Source organism: Patiria miniata, unplaced genomic scaffold (assembly GCF_015706575.1).
Source record: "Patiria miniata isolate m_02_andy unplaced genomic scaffold, ASM1570657v1 HiC_scaffold_30, whole genome shotgun sequence".
NCBI lineage: Eukaryota > Metazoa > Echinodermata > Asteroidea > Valvatida > Asterinidae > Patiria > Patiria miniata.
In genome coordinates, this window is record NW_024037070.1 from 6,490,900 (window position 1) to 6,503,331 (window position 12,432).

The following is a 12,432-nucleotide window of genomic DNA, read 5'->3' on the forward strand; positions in this document are numbered from 1 at the left end:
GGGCGCGGCCGGAAGACAACGGTGTGTCGGTTATACCGCTCGCGGTAACGTCAACCTGGGATAAGAGAACCGTAGGGGGGGGGGGAGGCAGGGGGAAATGCCGTTCAGCGGGCCTGGCAAGACGAATCACGGGAGCCCGCGCGCCGCAGCGGCCGCCATAGCAAAGTTCTTTTCCACGTGGACATCGACAGTGTCAGACGCTGTTGGTATCACGGGAATGAAGTACATATTCAGCAGTAACCATACCACATTACGGAGGTAATACAACATTTTTCTTACAATTTTTTTTATATTTACAGTTCAGAAATCATTATATTTTATTTTTACAGTTAAAAACTGGAAAAAAATCTTTTCCGTGCGTCGACGGACTTCGGGTCAAAACGGTGAATTTTTACTTATATGCTATTCAGCGGCAGCGCCAGACATTTTGCAGATTTGCTCAAAATTCGATGGCTTATACTCTCTTAAAGTGTAAAAAGAGTGAAAAGCCGCTCTATTTAAGAGCCATATGGTAAGTTGTTCACTACAGCCAATAGTGAAAAAAACACTGTAAAAGAGGGAATTAACTTCCACTCTTTCTAACCCTAACTCCCTAGGCATTTTGCTATAAGGCAACCTCAATCCTGCAAAATCCTCCAGCTGCCTCTATGTTAAATTGCACACAGCCTCAATCCTCCAAAATCCTCTCTTTTTTATCCGTGTTGAGGCAGAGCCAGTGACACCAGTGGCGTAGCCACGGGGGGGGGGGGCTTGGGGGGGCGACAGCCCCCCCCCCCCCCCCCCCCCCCCTACTGAAGTGACACCCTGGAGCAGTGATTATTTTAAGTATTAATCAAGTCCTCAGTTTATGCACAGCTGAGCATAAACAACACAAAGTCCGGCCCAAGACCTTAACACAGTGCATCCTCCAAATCAGCTACACATTTAGTCATATCTTCAATCCCGCAAAAATCCGTCGCTTTGCAATTTAGAGGATTTGGGAAGGTTAGCGTTAAAGAGCCTTAATGTTCGATTGGTTTTTTATTCTTTTACTTTAGAATGTTATTCATTCTTGGAAATCCGTTTTGGCAGTAAGGCAAAAATGCTGCCGTGATGTAAACCAACCGGGGGAGGGGTGTCTACAGGTCGTACTTAAGGTTTAGTTTACGGGTTAGAATCTATTATAAGATAATATAGGGTTAAAATCTGGTCAACTGTAGACAAACGTTCTTCAAATTTCAAAATACTTCAAACGAGTACCAACCCCGCCTTCAATTGACATTATACTGATTGTTGCAATTGTAAGAAATAACTTCCAGAGTATCTTGCCAAGCTAAGAACGATGGATCTTCACTGAGATGTTGGTGTATAACGCATGCAGCTCCAGATGGGGCCTGTCATACTTAAGATTGGTCAATCCGTCCGTCTTGACGCGACTTCGCAAAGTCTTGAGAAGCTTTCGACTGTAAAGTGAAACAAAGAAGAAAAAGTGGAGAGAAGAAATTCGTTACAGACGAATCCGACACAAACCCACACATTATACTAATGAGATAGAGAATGACCATCAACATTATGCAACGGCAAATATTAAACGCACATTTTTTCCCGTTATGCGATAGTAATGATGCCTCTATACAGGCTGAGTCAAAAAAGCTGAACCCAAACCCCGAAAAATAGATTTCATATTTAAAAAAAAGCAACAAAAATAATAATAACTGGAAAGCCACTTTCATTAGCTATACCTTTAGATGAAAAAAATTACTGAAATTGCTCAATCCGTTCAAAGGATATCACCATTTAAACGCAATGACACTAAAAGCCTGTTTCGTCCAAAAAGGAAATTTATAGTGTGTTCCGACTGTTTGGAACAACAAAGAAAATGACAGAGCACTTGTTTCACCAACTGCCAACAAGTGTAGTATACACAATGTCTTTATTACCAACCCTTGTTAGGCAAACAAAATGATTAATAACATCTACTCTTTTTTTAAGGACCTTCAAAAGGACTTTGTTGAATATTTTGAACTTCTTAACTGAGGTTTTATCGCTGCTGATGTTTGGAGACAATTGTGACGGCGATTCGTGAATTCGCAATTTTAGACGAAAGAGGTTTTAGGGTCACTGTGTTTAAATGGCTATATATTTTGAACGGATTGAGCAATTCCAGTATTTGTTTCATCTTAACGTAGCTTATAAAATTGGCTTTCCGGTCATTATTATATTAGGTGCTACATATTTTTTTAAATATGAAATATATTTTGGGGGGTTTGAGTTCCACTTTTTTTTTACTCCCTTTTTTAAAACTTGTTTTGAAAGCACCAAGTGAAAGTTTTGGAGCGATCGTTTTGTAGCTTTAAAAATATCAGAAGCCAGTATTTCAATGTTAATTTCTAAAAAAAAATACTCGTCATGAATAATTTAATAACTTAAGTTTTTACGACTACTCACTTTCTTCTTTCAAGTCTTTTCACTCCCTTCTTGATCTTTTCATGATGAATACTGATGGTTTTGTAATACCCGATCGTTCCCTTGTAGCGTGTCCTTTTAAGACGAGCCATGCGCACGCGCACCTTTAGGTCATCGTCCTCGCAACACCATCCCCAGTAGACATTGGCGACACCGTTGATCTGCCAGAACTGTGGGGTGGTGAAGCCACACACCCCACCCATAGAAGCCCAAGGGGGTACCCTGTGTCGAGAGACAAAAAAAGAGAAAACTGCAAGGTGACAACGTAAACGGCAACACCGTAAAGAGAAGATAATACCAGTTATACGAGCATTCCTAGAGGGGCACTCTTATGAGTCCTGAAATCCCCGAAAATTTCATGTTTTGGATTGTTTACTTGGTTACCTATTTTAAACATCTGATTGAAAGGAACGTGACCAACGTAATGTCTTACCGTTCCCCAAAAACGTTTGTTTACATCGGACACGACGGAGTACGAACACGTTTTTGCTGTCGTTTCCGGTCAATGTACGATACACGTTGTGTAGGTCTACACGTATGCACACTTACACGTCCGCAAAAGTGGACCCCGAAAGTTGTTCTCGCATGCATAATACATGAATAATACAAAAACGCCCACTTTTTTAAAGGATAGTTTTGTTGATGCGTATATCCTCCTTTTTGTGTTCTTTCCGATTAACATTTCGTTCAAAGCGCGTTTTGTAGCCCACTTGGGCTGTTCCAGAACGCAGTGTCCTTTTTAGTCGCACCTTACCAAAAACGAAGGACTCAAGTCCCTGACAATATAGTGTCCAGCCCCCTTCCCCCTCCCCCACGGCTTTTTGATTGATGTCAGGGTAGGCTTAAGGATGGGGTGCGTCATCTTCTCCCCCTTCCCAGTCGTCAAGACAGATTTACACCACTGGACGACAGTGGCTCCCTACTATTCCAAACGACGAACTTATTAACACATCATACATACTTATTTAAAATCTTGTTTTGAAAACTGTGAATTCGAGAAATTCCTCAGAAAATCTAACGCTCAACATGCTCTATTATTTTCAACAAATTTGTAGATAATGCACTCAGCACTCATTCTTTCTGGTTGAAATATGGCTGCTTACTTGTATTGCCGGTTGTCGGCCCCGCCAATGAAATGCCTGGGCAGATCCACACACCCGTAAGGGTTAAACTCGCTCAGTGGCAGGTGGTCCACATCATGGAAGACGAAACAGTCCCAGTGAGAGAAATTCAAAGCTTCTAGGAAACCCACATTGAGCAGCATTCCACGGTTGAAGGAATTGTCACTCTCCTGGAATTAGGTGGAATCAGATTTGTCCGTTCAGTTGAAGTTTTCGAACCTACTCATGGAGATATAAGTTTTCCCGGCCAATTTCCTGAAATGTTCATTCACTTCTGAAAATCGGTCATTCGTTTTCCTCTGAATTAGAATGCTCGTCTTTAATCCCAATTCAATTCAACGAAAGTTCAAATTGTTTTCATTATCCGTGCATTCGGTTTTGAGAAACAGAAGGCCAATTACGTTACCTGTGCATTCATTAACGCAAGCATACCTTTCCGTGCAGGGTTCTTGAATTCAATTTCGTGAATGTGCAATCAAAAATACGTTTTCTCATTCAAAATAGCAGATTACATCACACAACATTCAACTAAAAGTTAATTAGAATGGTCAATGTTTGAAATCGTCCTGTAAGAGCGAAAAAGAAGTCTTGTAAACGAATCTGAATGAACCTATTAAGGAAAGGTGCTGCTCAATCACATAATTGATTAAACTGAAATGGAATCGAATGCTCTGGTAGCAAAAATGAAACACGTGTTGAGAGCGATTCTCAAATTCAGACGAAAATGATTGACCGATTTTCAGAAGTGAATGAACGTCAAGGGCGGATCCAGGGGGCAAAGGGGGCCATGCCCCCCCCCCCCCCCCAAAAAAAATCCGAAACCAATTTTTTTTTTATGTGACGTCGCAATAAAGGCAGGCAAAGAGTACACCACCAACTTTTCCTCAAAAAACATTGGTTAAAGCGGTCAGAAATTGCCTCAGATCGCACCACAGAGCATCTTCAATCACAAAAAATTTCTGTAATTTGTTTGACCCACCTTTTGGGGGACCAAAAGAATTTTGCCCCCCCCCCCCCAAAAAAAAAATTGTGTTCTGAATCCGCCCTTGATGAACATTTTAGGAACTTTGGCCAGGAAAACCTATAATAATGTGAATATGGAATTGGTTTTCTGTTCTCTTGATCACTTTCTGGTTTAGTGCAGAAAATAGTGCTATCAGCGATTTTTTTTTTTACTTTTCTTTAAAACAATGTTAAGGCAAACAAACAGCGCCCTCTGGCGTTACCTGGTTCACTATGTAGATGGCGAACTCCAGTTGTTGTTTTTGTAGAAACGGAATCATGTAACGCAAAAATATCGACAACTGGACGGTTCGGTTTCTGAACGGAACAACAATAGCGACCTACGAAAACAGAATGAAAATGAAGGGGGAAAATGGAAGTAGTGTTAAACTTCAATGAAAATTTACCCGAGTTACAAAAACAGTAGCATCATACTGCGCAGTCCTTCCTGGTAGATCTATTTTTCAATTAAACGTTCATTTAATATTGTAATGCAACATTATATGTACATCGAAACCAAGCTTTTTAAAACCTTATACCACTGAGAGACTTACCTTAATGACATTACACTTGCGAAATCGTACAAATGGTGAAACAGGCATAACATTTGGCTTGGTAATTGGTATGTTTTAAATCTGCACCAATTGGCCATTTTTAGGATAATTTGCCATTTCAAGGATAAATGGCGACTATTTTTCACGATGGCTGCCAAATTGACCTTTCGTTTAGTTGATTTACATGTGAATCATGGATTGCTCACTTTGAGAGATCCTGCTGAATCTTAGGGAGCATGATATATACCTTCCATCTTGGTATGCACGAGGCTGGCCGCCAGTGACCACCCGGTAGGTAACGATAGTCTCCGCTGCGGACCTGTAGCGAAGCCAAGCCCTCCATAATGCGTGAGCCGTTGATCAGGGATACGTTGGCGGCCGCGGTGTACACTAGTCTCTGTAACTTCCGGTTGCCTCGGGACACTACATCTCGGATTCGTTCTGGGTGATCAGGGAAGATTGTTCTTTCCAACTCGTACATCGGTATGCCAGCAGTCAAATTCATCGGCCTACTGTCCACTGAAAAGGTCAGTCGCAAGACAAGACGGGAGATTTTGTGAAATTTGTAAATACTTCTGATGGATCACCACATGTCTGGCCACGAATAAATAACAAGGAAGTTCACAAGTTCATCCAAATGAAGTGGATGAAAAAAATAGAGGAGTTGTTCCTGTCCCTGTCCAATTGTCTCTGTCTCTGTCAATATTGTCGCAGTCAACTCACAATAGCCTGTGAGTTAACATGGGACTGACTAACTTGTGATTGACTTGTATTTTTTTTCATGAAACCCGGTGACGTATTGAACGTTACTAGTATTCAAAATAGAAAATGACGCAACGATGACATCATCAACTGACTTGTCTATATTTTTTTCTAATTTGACCTTTTCTCCATTGAAAAAGGTAATACATTAATATAAAGTCAAGGTAAAGGAATTCACTGGAATTCACTGGATACTTCTTTAATAAATATTGGCAGTCAATGATTAATTAATTACAAGTATAACCCTATCAGACCCATGAGTGCCACCTGTGCTCAAAGTGGCATGTAGTCTCTTTACCTGTGTGACTCTTTGTACTACGAATTCAATACTCTCCGGTTGCTAAGAGCTCCAAATGGCACACGGCAATTAACACCTGCAACCGAACTGTAAGTAGCGCCCTCACTCTTGCCATCGGCCTCTGATTGGACGATAACCCACGCGCGCGTGGTTTAGAAAAAAAACACCAGAAAACCAGATACGGTCGACTCTTCGGAAACTCTCGACAAAGTTTTCGCGGATAGCGATTCAGAAATATCCTCTGATGACCATTTCTCATCATCCACATTAGTAACCTCATCAAAGTCAACGGACAAACCGAACTTCAGGTAAAATAGGTTCCTAAACTTTTGCAACACGGGACCTAACTTTTTTAACACGGTTCAAAGAGCCTCCGATATTTTACATAACCACAGGCTAGTACTAGAAAGTGATCATAGCATTAGTAAGTTTCGCTTAAATCCGATTTTGCTATGCAAGGAAAAGAAATGATTAAATTCAGGAATATTTCGCCCATCAAATTTGAGGTATCAGTGCAGAATAAATTGTTATTATTCTGCATGATATGACTTAAATGTTGACAAACATTACCATGGTAACAGGCACTTGGTGTGCTCATCAGGCTGTCATTTTCAATAAATATGGGACTTTTTGTATGAATTTACAATGATCTGGTTGGCCGACCATTAAACGAACACCCTCAAATGCCATGTAATCATCGCAGTCATGCGACACCATCGCAGTCTTGTGATATCATCACAGTCATGTGACATCATCACAGTCATGTGATATCATCACAGTCTTGTGATATCATCACAGTCATGTGACACCATCACAGTCTTGTGATATCATCACAGTCATGTGACATCATCACAGTCATGTGACATCATCACAGTCATGTGACATCATCACAGTCTTGTGATATCATCACAGTCATGTGACATCATCACAGTCTTGTGATATCATCACAGTCATGTGACATCATCACAGTCATGTGACATCCTCACAGTCTTGTGATATCATCACGGTTTTGTGATATCATCACAGTCATGTGACACCACAACAGTTTTGTGATAGTATCACAGTCATGTGACATCATCACAGTCTTGTGACATCATCACAGTCTTGTGATATCATCACAGTCATGTGACACCATCACAGTCTTGTGATATCATCACAGTCATGTGACATCATCACAGTCTTGTGTTATCTTCACAGTCATGTGATTAAATTAATTAGTTAATTCGATTGAGGTCACGTCTTGATGAGCTCTACTTTTTAGAGACCCCCATCCACATTATTGTGATTTTATAATTTCCTCGGTATATGTTTCGCATTATGTGGACAATAAAGTGACGATAAAGTTACAAAAAAGGGGGAGGTAAAGATGTGCGTCGACAAGTGACTTCACAATGTCGCCATCACGTGTCACAAGACGCCATGTGATAAACTTAAAAAAAAACGAGTGGGAAACAAGGTCATGATCCAACTCACTTACCTAGATGAGGTATGTCCTTCAATGCCAGGCATTTCGTCGATTGTTGATTTTGCGGCAATTTATGCACACCCATCGCCACATTGTGAGTTCCTTTGATAAAAGAATACAACGGGTTTGAGTTCAGTGCCCCCCTTTGCGCCTGATTGTACCGTGAATGACACTCCCTAAATTCAAACTACACTTCCTTTTGCTGAGTAATATAAACATGATTTTATTGTCTGCTTCATTTTCGGGCTACTTCACACAAAAAATAGCCGACACCCATCGGTATAACACGAGGAACTCATGGAGGTTGTATTTTTTAAGGACAAAATATATCTCAATTCAATTCGATTCCGTTGGCATTTATCTAGCACTCTCCTACAAACCATTATAAAGTTGGATAATGTAAGTACAATACAGTTATATATTACCAATCGATTACAAATTTGAAGGTAATTACCACCAGAAAAAAATTAATGATTTAATTGAATCTAATCATTTAAATGAAGATTAATAACAAGCGAAGTTGAGACAGAGTATAGAATAGAATACAAGGCTGTTCACATAAGCCAAGGCTTGTTGGTGGAACAGCCTGGACAGACTATACAACGTAATCACACAAAAAACACAAAAAGACGGACACGATCGGACACATAAACAAATGACAAACAAAACCAACGTCAGTCATATTATAAACCAGGCTGATGCAAGATTAAAGAACAACAATGCACAAAGATAACAATGAGAACAAAGGAAAGCCTAAATATTGAATATAGAAAGAAAAAATAAACGGTAAAGAAGGGAAGGCAATGTTAAATACTGGGAGAGAAGAAATCTGTTATATGAAGATTTGAATCGACCCATCGGACGGCATTGCCCTGATGTCATCGGGAATGTAGTTCCATAGACGTGGACCATCGAACTTAACGGTGAGGCTAGCGTATAGGGTGCGAGTAAAGGGAAGGAATAACTCACTGCGTGATCTGGTAGCATGATCGTGTATTTGTTGGACAGATGTGAAATATGCAGAAAAGATGTCAGGAAGGAGATTGTTGACAAATTTATACATGAATATACCAGTTTCATGGGCGTTGCCAGGATTTTTCCGGGGGGGGGGCAAAGCAAATTTTTCCCTAAAATTCCGTAACTTTTTCATTATTTTTTCGATTTATATATCATTTTTCCGAGCGTGAGCAGGGGAGCATTTGCCCTACCCCCCTTCCCCCATCAAATTAACAGCAATATGGTTTCGCACCTCTTTTTCCTTTTTTCGATTTTTTTCGTTTTCCGGGGGGGGGGGCCTGCCCCCCTCGCGACGTCCATGGCCAGTTTGCGGTTTGTTCAGGTCAGTAATTGTCAAAGTGCGTAGGCGAGTGAAAAGGGGCGCCGTGTGGTGTCGATGGCGTGAGAAAGTGCATGTGCATATGGCTCTCTTTTGTGTGATTAGCAGTGCATGAAGTTTACTTGTACTCGTTCGTGCCCACACAATATTACAGTAGTTCAAGTATGGAAGTACGAGAGAATTGTAGAGCATAATCATCGCAGGAGGGGGAAGAAAAGAGTGAAGTTTGGAAAGTACACCGTGTTGCGAGAGATAGTTTTAGTGATGGAAGAGATGTGATCATTCCAGGAAATATTTGGGTCGATAATGACCGCAAGAATTTTTGCAGATGAGACCCTGTTGATAGGGGTATCATCGATCTCCAGAATATCTAAATATCTAAATTTATATTTATAATTCATATCTAAATTTATATCCAAAGTTAAACGTCAAGGACTAACGTTTTGGAATAGCCTCTCTCCACACCATTTTCTTGATTACTTCGGGCGAGGATCCAGCTCTGCCAATTTGATTTTCGTAGAAATGCCATAAAAGTAATGCGAACCCCCCCCCCCCCCCTCCCCGCTCTGACACCCAAAATTTATACTGGTAATAATGTCCGCGTGTTCACAAAATACGGAAAGAGCCAGCTTGATTAGGGGGTATTTGTACACTATTCTGTAATATGGTGTTAATAATCGTCGGATTTAAACAGCGCCCCATTGAAAGTGTGATACGAGCCCCGCCCCTCCCCCACCTATTGATTTTACGGAGCCAAGTGTCCGGACCAAAACAAAAACCAAGTCTACATTTCAGTAATAACCCCTACACTACACGATCGCCCCAGGTGTGGCCTTTAGTACAGAAGTAATCCAGTAAATTGGCCACGTTTATGGGGCTTGTTTACACTATCATTGTTTTCATTTATCTAGTTAAGTCATGTTATGCAAAAAACGTTCAAAAGCTTTCATTTCTTTGATATTAGTAGGACAAGGCACTCGGCAAGTTTAACGTTCGTTAGTCAAGTCTGTGAGGCATTGGTATGAATAGTATGAGTTTTGTTATCTTACTATTAATCTGGAGGCTTGATGTCCAATTATCAGACGTTCTGCCAACAACAGTCCGACGTATGTCACCCAAGGTAAACAACAGTGTAGTCACGACCAGTACGGTAATACAGACGAGGAGGAACAGTAAGTTTTTAATGTTCGCCTGCCTGTAAAACATTCTCGGACGCCGCCTAACAGATATCACTGGCAGCGTTGATTCTGTACCGGTGGAAACGTATACAGCCTTGATGGGTTTTGACGAGGTTTGCCCATTACACTCAGGCTATCAAGATGGCAGCTTTGTAGTGGAATAAAAAGCGTGGAATAACAAAAAAGATGGAATACTTAAGGAGTTGTATGTGGCGTATGAGCCGTGAGCACTGAACTGAGGCATATGACCCGTGGGCAGCGATCCGAGTACAAGGTCGTGTACTATATGGAACGCCGTAGCAGACAAAATCTGGCGACTCGTAGGTGAGTCACGTCCAGATGTGTGATCTCGTTATCCTTTACGATTAAGGACTTGGGACAATGGGGAATTTGCGATAACAATAACCCCGACGACCTGAGCAAAGTCCCCGGGAAATGTTCTTACACTGTATGGGAGTGTTAAAAACAAGTTAAAGTACAAAACAATAGGAACAATAGAGGTCCTCGTATAAGTACATGTTGGTGAGAGATCTTTTAGGACTGTGTTCAGGTCTGTCAAGTTGGTAGAAATTACGTGAAACATGGAAGCCGCCAACAGGGGCGCTATCAACAACCAACGCGGCGGACAATTTCTTTTCAGCAGGAAGTTCAAGACAAAATGATGTCACTTCTTTTGGGATTGAGAAAACTATAACAATCAAATAAGTATATAATTGTGACAACAAACCTTGAAATTCTGTGGCTTCCTTTTCTCTTTTTAAGGCACGTTTCAGTTTCTTGTTGTTTTTTTCCATCAGGTTTTCAATCTCATAAAAGGCTATAATTATCACTGCAACATTATTTTTGCTAATTTGTGACCTGGAGAAAATGTTTTGCAACCTCAGTTTCCCCAAAGATCCGATTCAAATTTTGGACCAAAGCTGAAATGGTATTGTAAGTCGGAAACAAGTTCGTGAACGTGGATGTCTATAGTTGTCCGCGATTAGGGGACAAATTTCTACTAGCTTGAGCAGTTTGGAGTTAACGATCTGGCCAAGTGCTCCCGACTAACAGACTTTTATCATGCTCAGTCATGTTCCCTGTGTCCAATAACAGTACTGAATGGTCATTTTTGTGCAAAAGGGAACCAGAATAGTGTTCCTACCGGCCTCGCTTTGGTTACGTTGATTTGAAGGGGGAAAATTCAAGATGGCCGCTACATGATAATGGTCTACTGCCAATGTCCTTTGTAATCGCCAATGGCCTTTTACATTAAAGTGACACACAAAAATCAGACAGATATTGGACAGACAATTTAAGGATCTTAGACGCTCTGCAATTTTGTTCACAATATGTCAGTTTACCCAGCAACGCAGAAGTGTTTTCTTGAATACCTGAAGGAAAAGGGTGCGGTGCAAAAAAAAGCAAAAAAGAGGGGACATGCCAACGGTACTGTTTACAATTTGATTCATTATTTTGTGTTCCTATGAAAGCCTGATGGCCCTCGTCGTAGAAGTCGTCCCAACATGGTGTGGGGTGATGTGGTCCAATAATTGGGGTGCGGTGGTCCAATGGTTACGATGTTCGACTCGTGTGCCGTGGTACATGGGTTCGAATCCTAACCGTGGGAACATGGTGCTTGTGCTCTTGAGCAAGGCACTTTACCACAATTGCTTCGTCCTTCGGATGGGACGTAAAGTCGTAAATCCCGTGTGTTGTGAAATGAACGTTAAAGAACCCATTCACACTTGTCGCAAGAAAAGGGGGTTGCCCCTGTGTTTCTTGCAGTGGCTGCAATATGCGCCGCAGCTCCATGTAAACCCTTGTAATGATGCTACGTAATTGGTCTCACATTTCTCATAAAAATTTTTTTACCTTTCTTTGATAATAGACATGATTTCCCGGCTAATTTCCTAAAATTTTCATTCACTTCTGAAAATCATGCATAAACAAATGAATGAATATCAACCAGGTTATTAACTCTAACTCTGTAAAGTGTTTATATTTTTGCTTTTCCATTAACATTTTTTCAGTTGATGGCCAAAAAATACTTGGAATATCCGACATAATCTCTCCCCATTAACATGATCCCATTATTGATGTACTTCTTAGTGCAGGCAGTTTTGCAATTATTCATTTTAACTTTACTTACATGCTTGAAGGGCGTGACAAAGCGGGAAAAAATATCTAAAGAACTCAAGACGTTCCATTTGTTTGTTGACGGATTAATATTTGGCAAAACTGAGTCATTATTTGGTTTGGAAAGAGATGTCTGTGGCTCTTAATGGACGT

At 40.8% G+C, this 12,432-nt stretch overlaps 1 protein-coding gene across 1 annotated transcript; it reads right to left on the reverse strand.

Annotated features, from left to right (window-relative positions):
* Positions 1-771: 771 nt before the first annotated feature.
* Positions 772-10,416, reverse strand: LOC119739526 (beta-1,4-galactosyltransferase 6-like). Its single transcript, XM_038214502.1, has 7 exons — positions 10,033-10,416; positions 7,660-7,749; positions 5,370-5,641; positions 4,793-4,909; positions 3,549-3,736; positions 2,428-2,667; positions 772-1,442 (listed from the first exon to the last, which is right to left on the reverse strand). The coding sequence occupies exons 1-7, from the start codon at positions 10,187-10,189 to the stop codon at positions 1,313-1,315; spliced, it is 1,194 nt and encodes a 397-aa protein (XP_038070430.1). The 5' UTR covers positions 10,190-10,416; the 3' UTR covers positions 772-1,312.
* Positions 10,417-12,432: the final 2,016 nt, after the last annotated feature.

Excerpts from the sequence above, each read along its gene's own strand:
- LOC119739526 (XM_038214502.1), bottom strand. The coding sequence starts at position 10,189 with ATGTTTTACAGGCAGGCGAACATTAAAAACTTACTGTTCCTCCTCGTC. Across the intron at positions 5,642-7,659 it reads GAAGGACATACCTCATCTAG|TGGACAGTAGGCCGATGAAT; the intron begins GTAAGTGAGTTG and ends TGACCTTTTCAG. Across the intron at positions 1,443-2,427 it reads AAAAGACTTGAAAGAAGAAA|TCGAAAGCTTCTCAAGACTT; the intron begins GTGAGTAGTCGT and ends TTCACTTTACAG.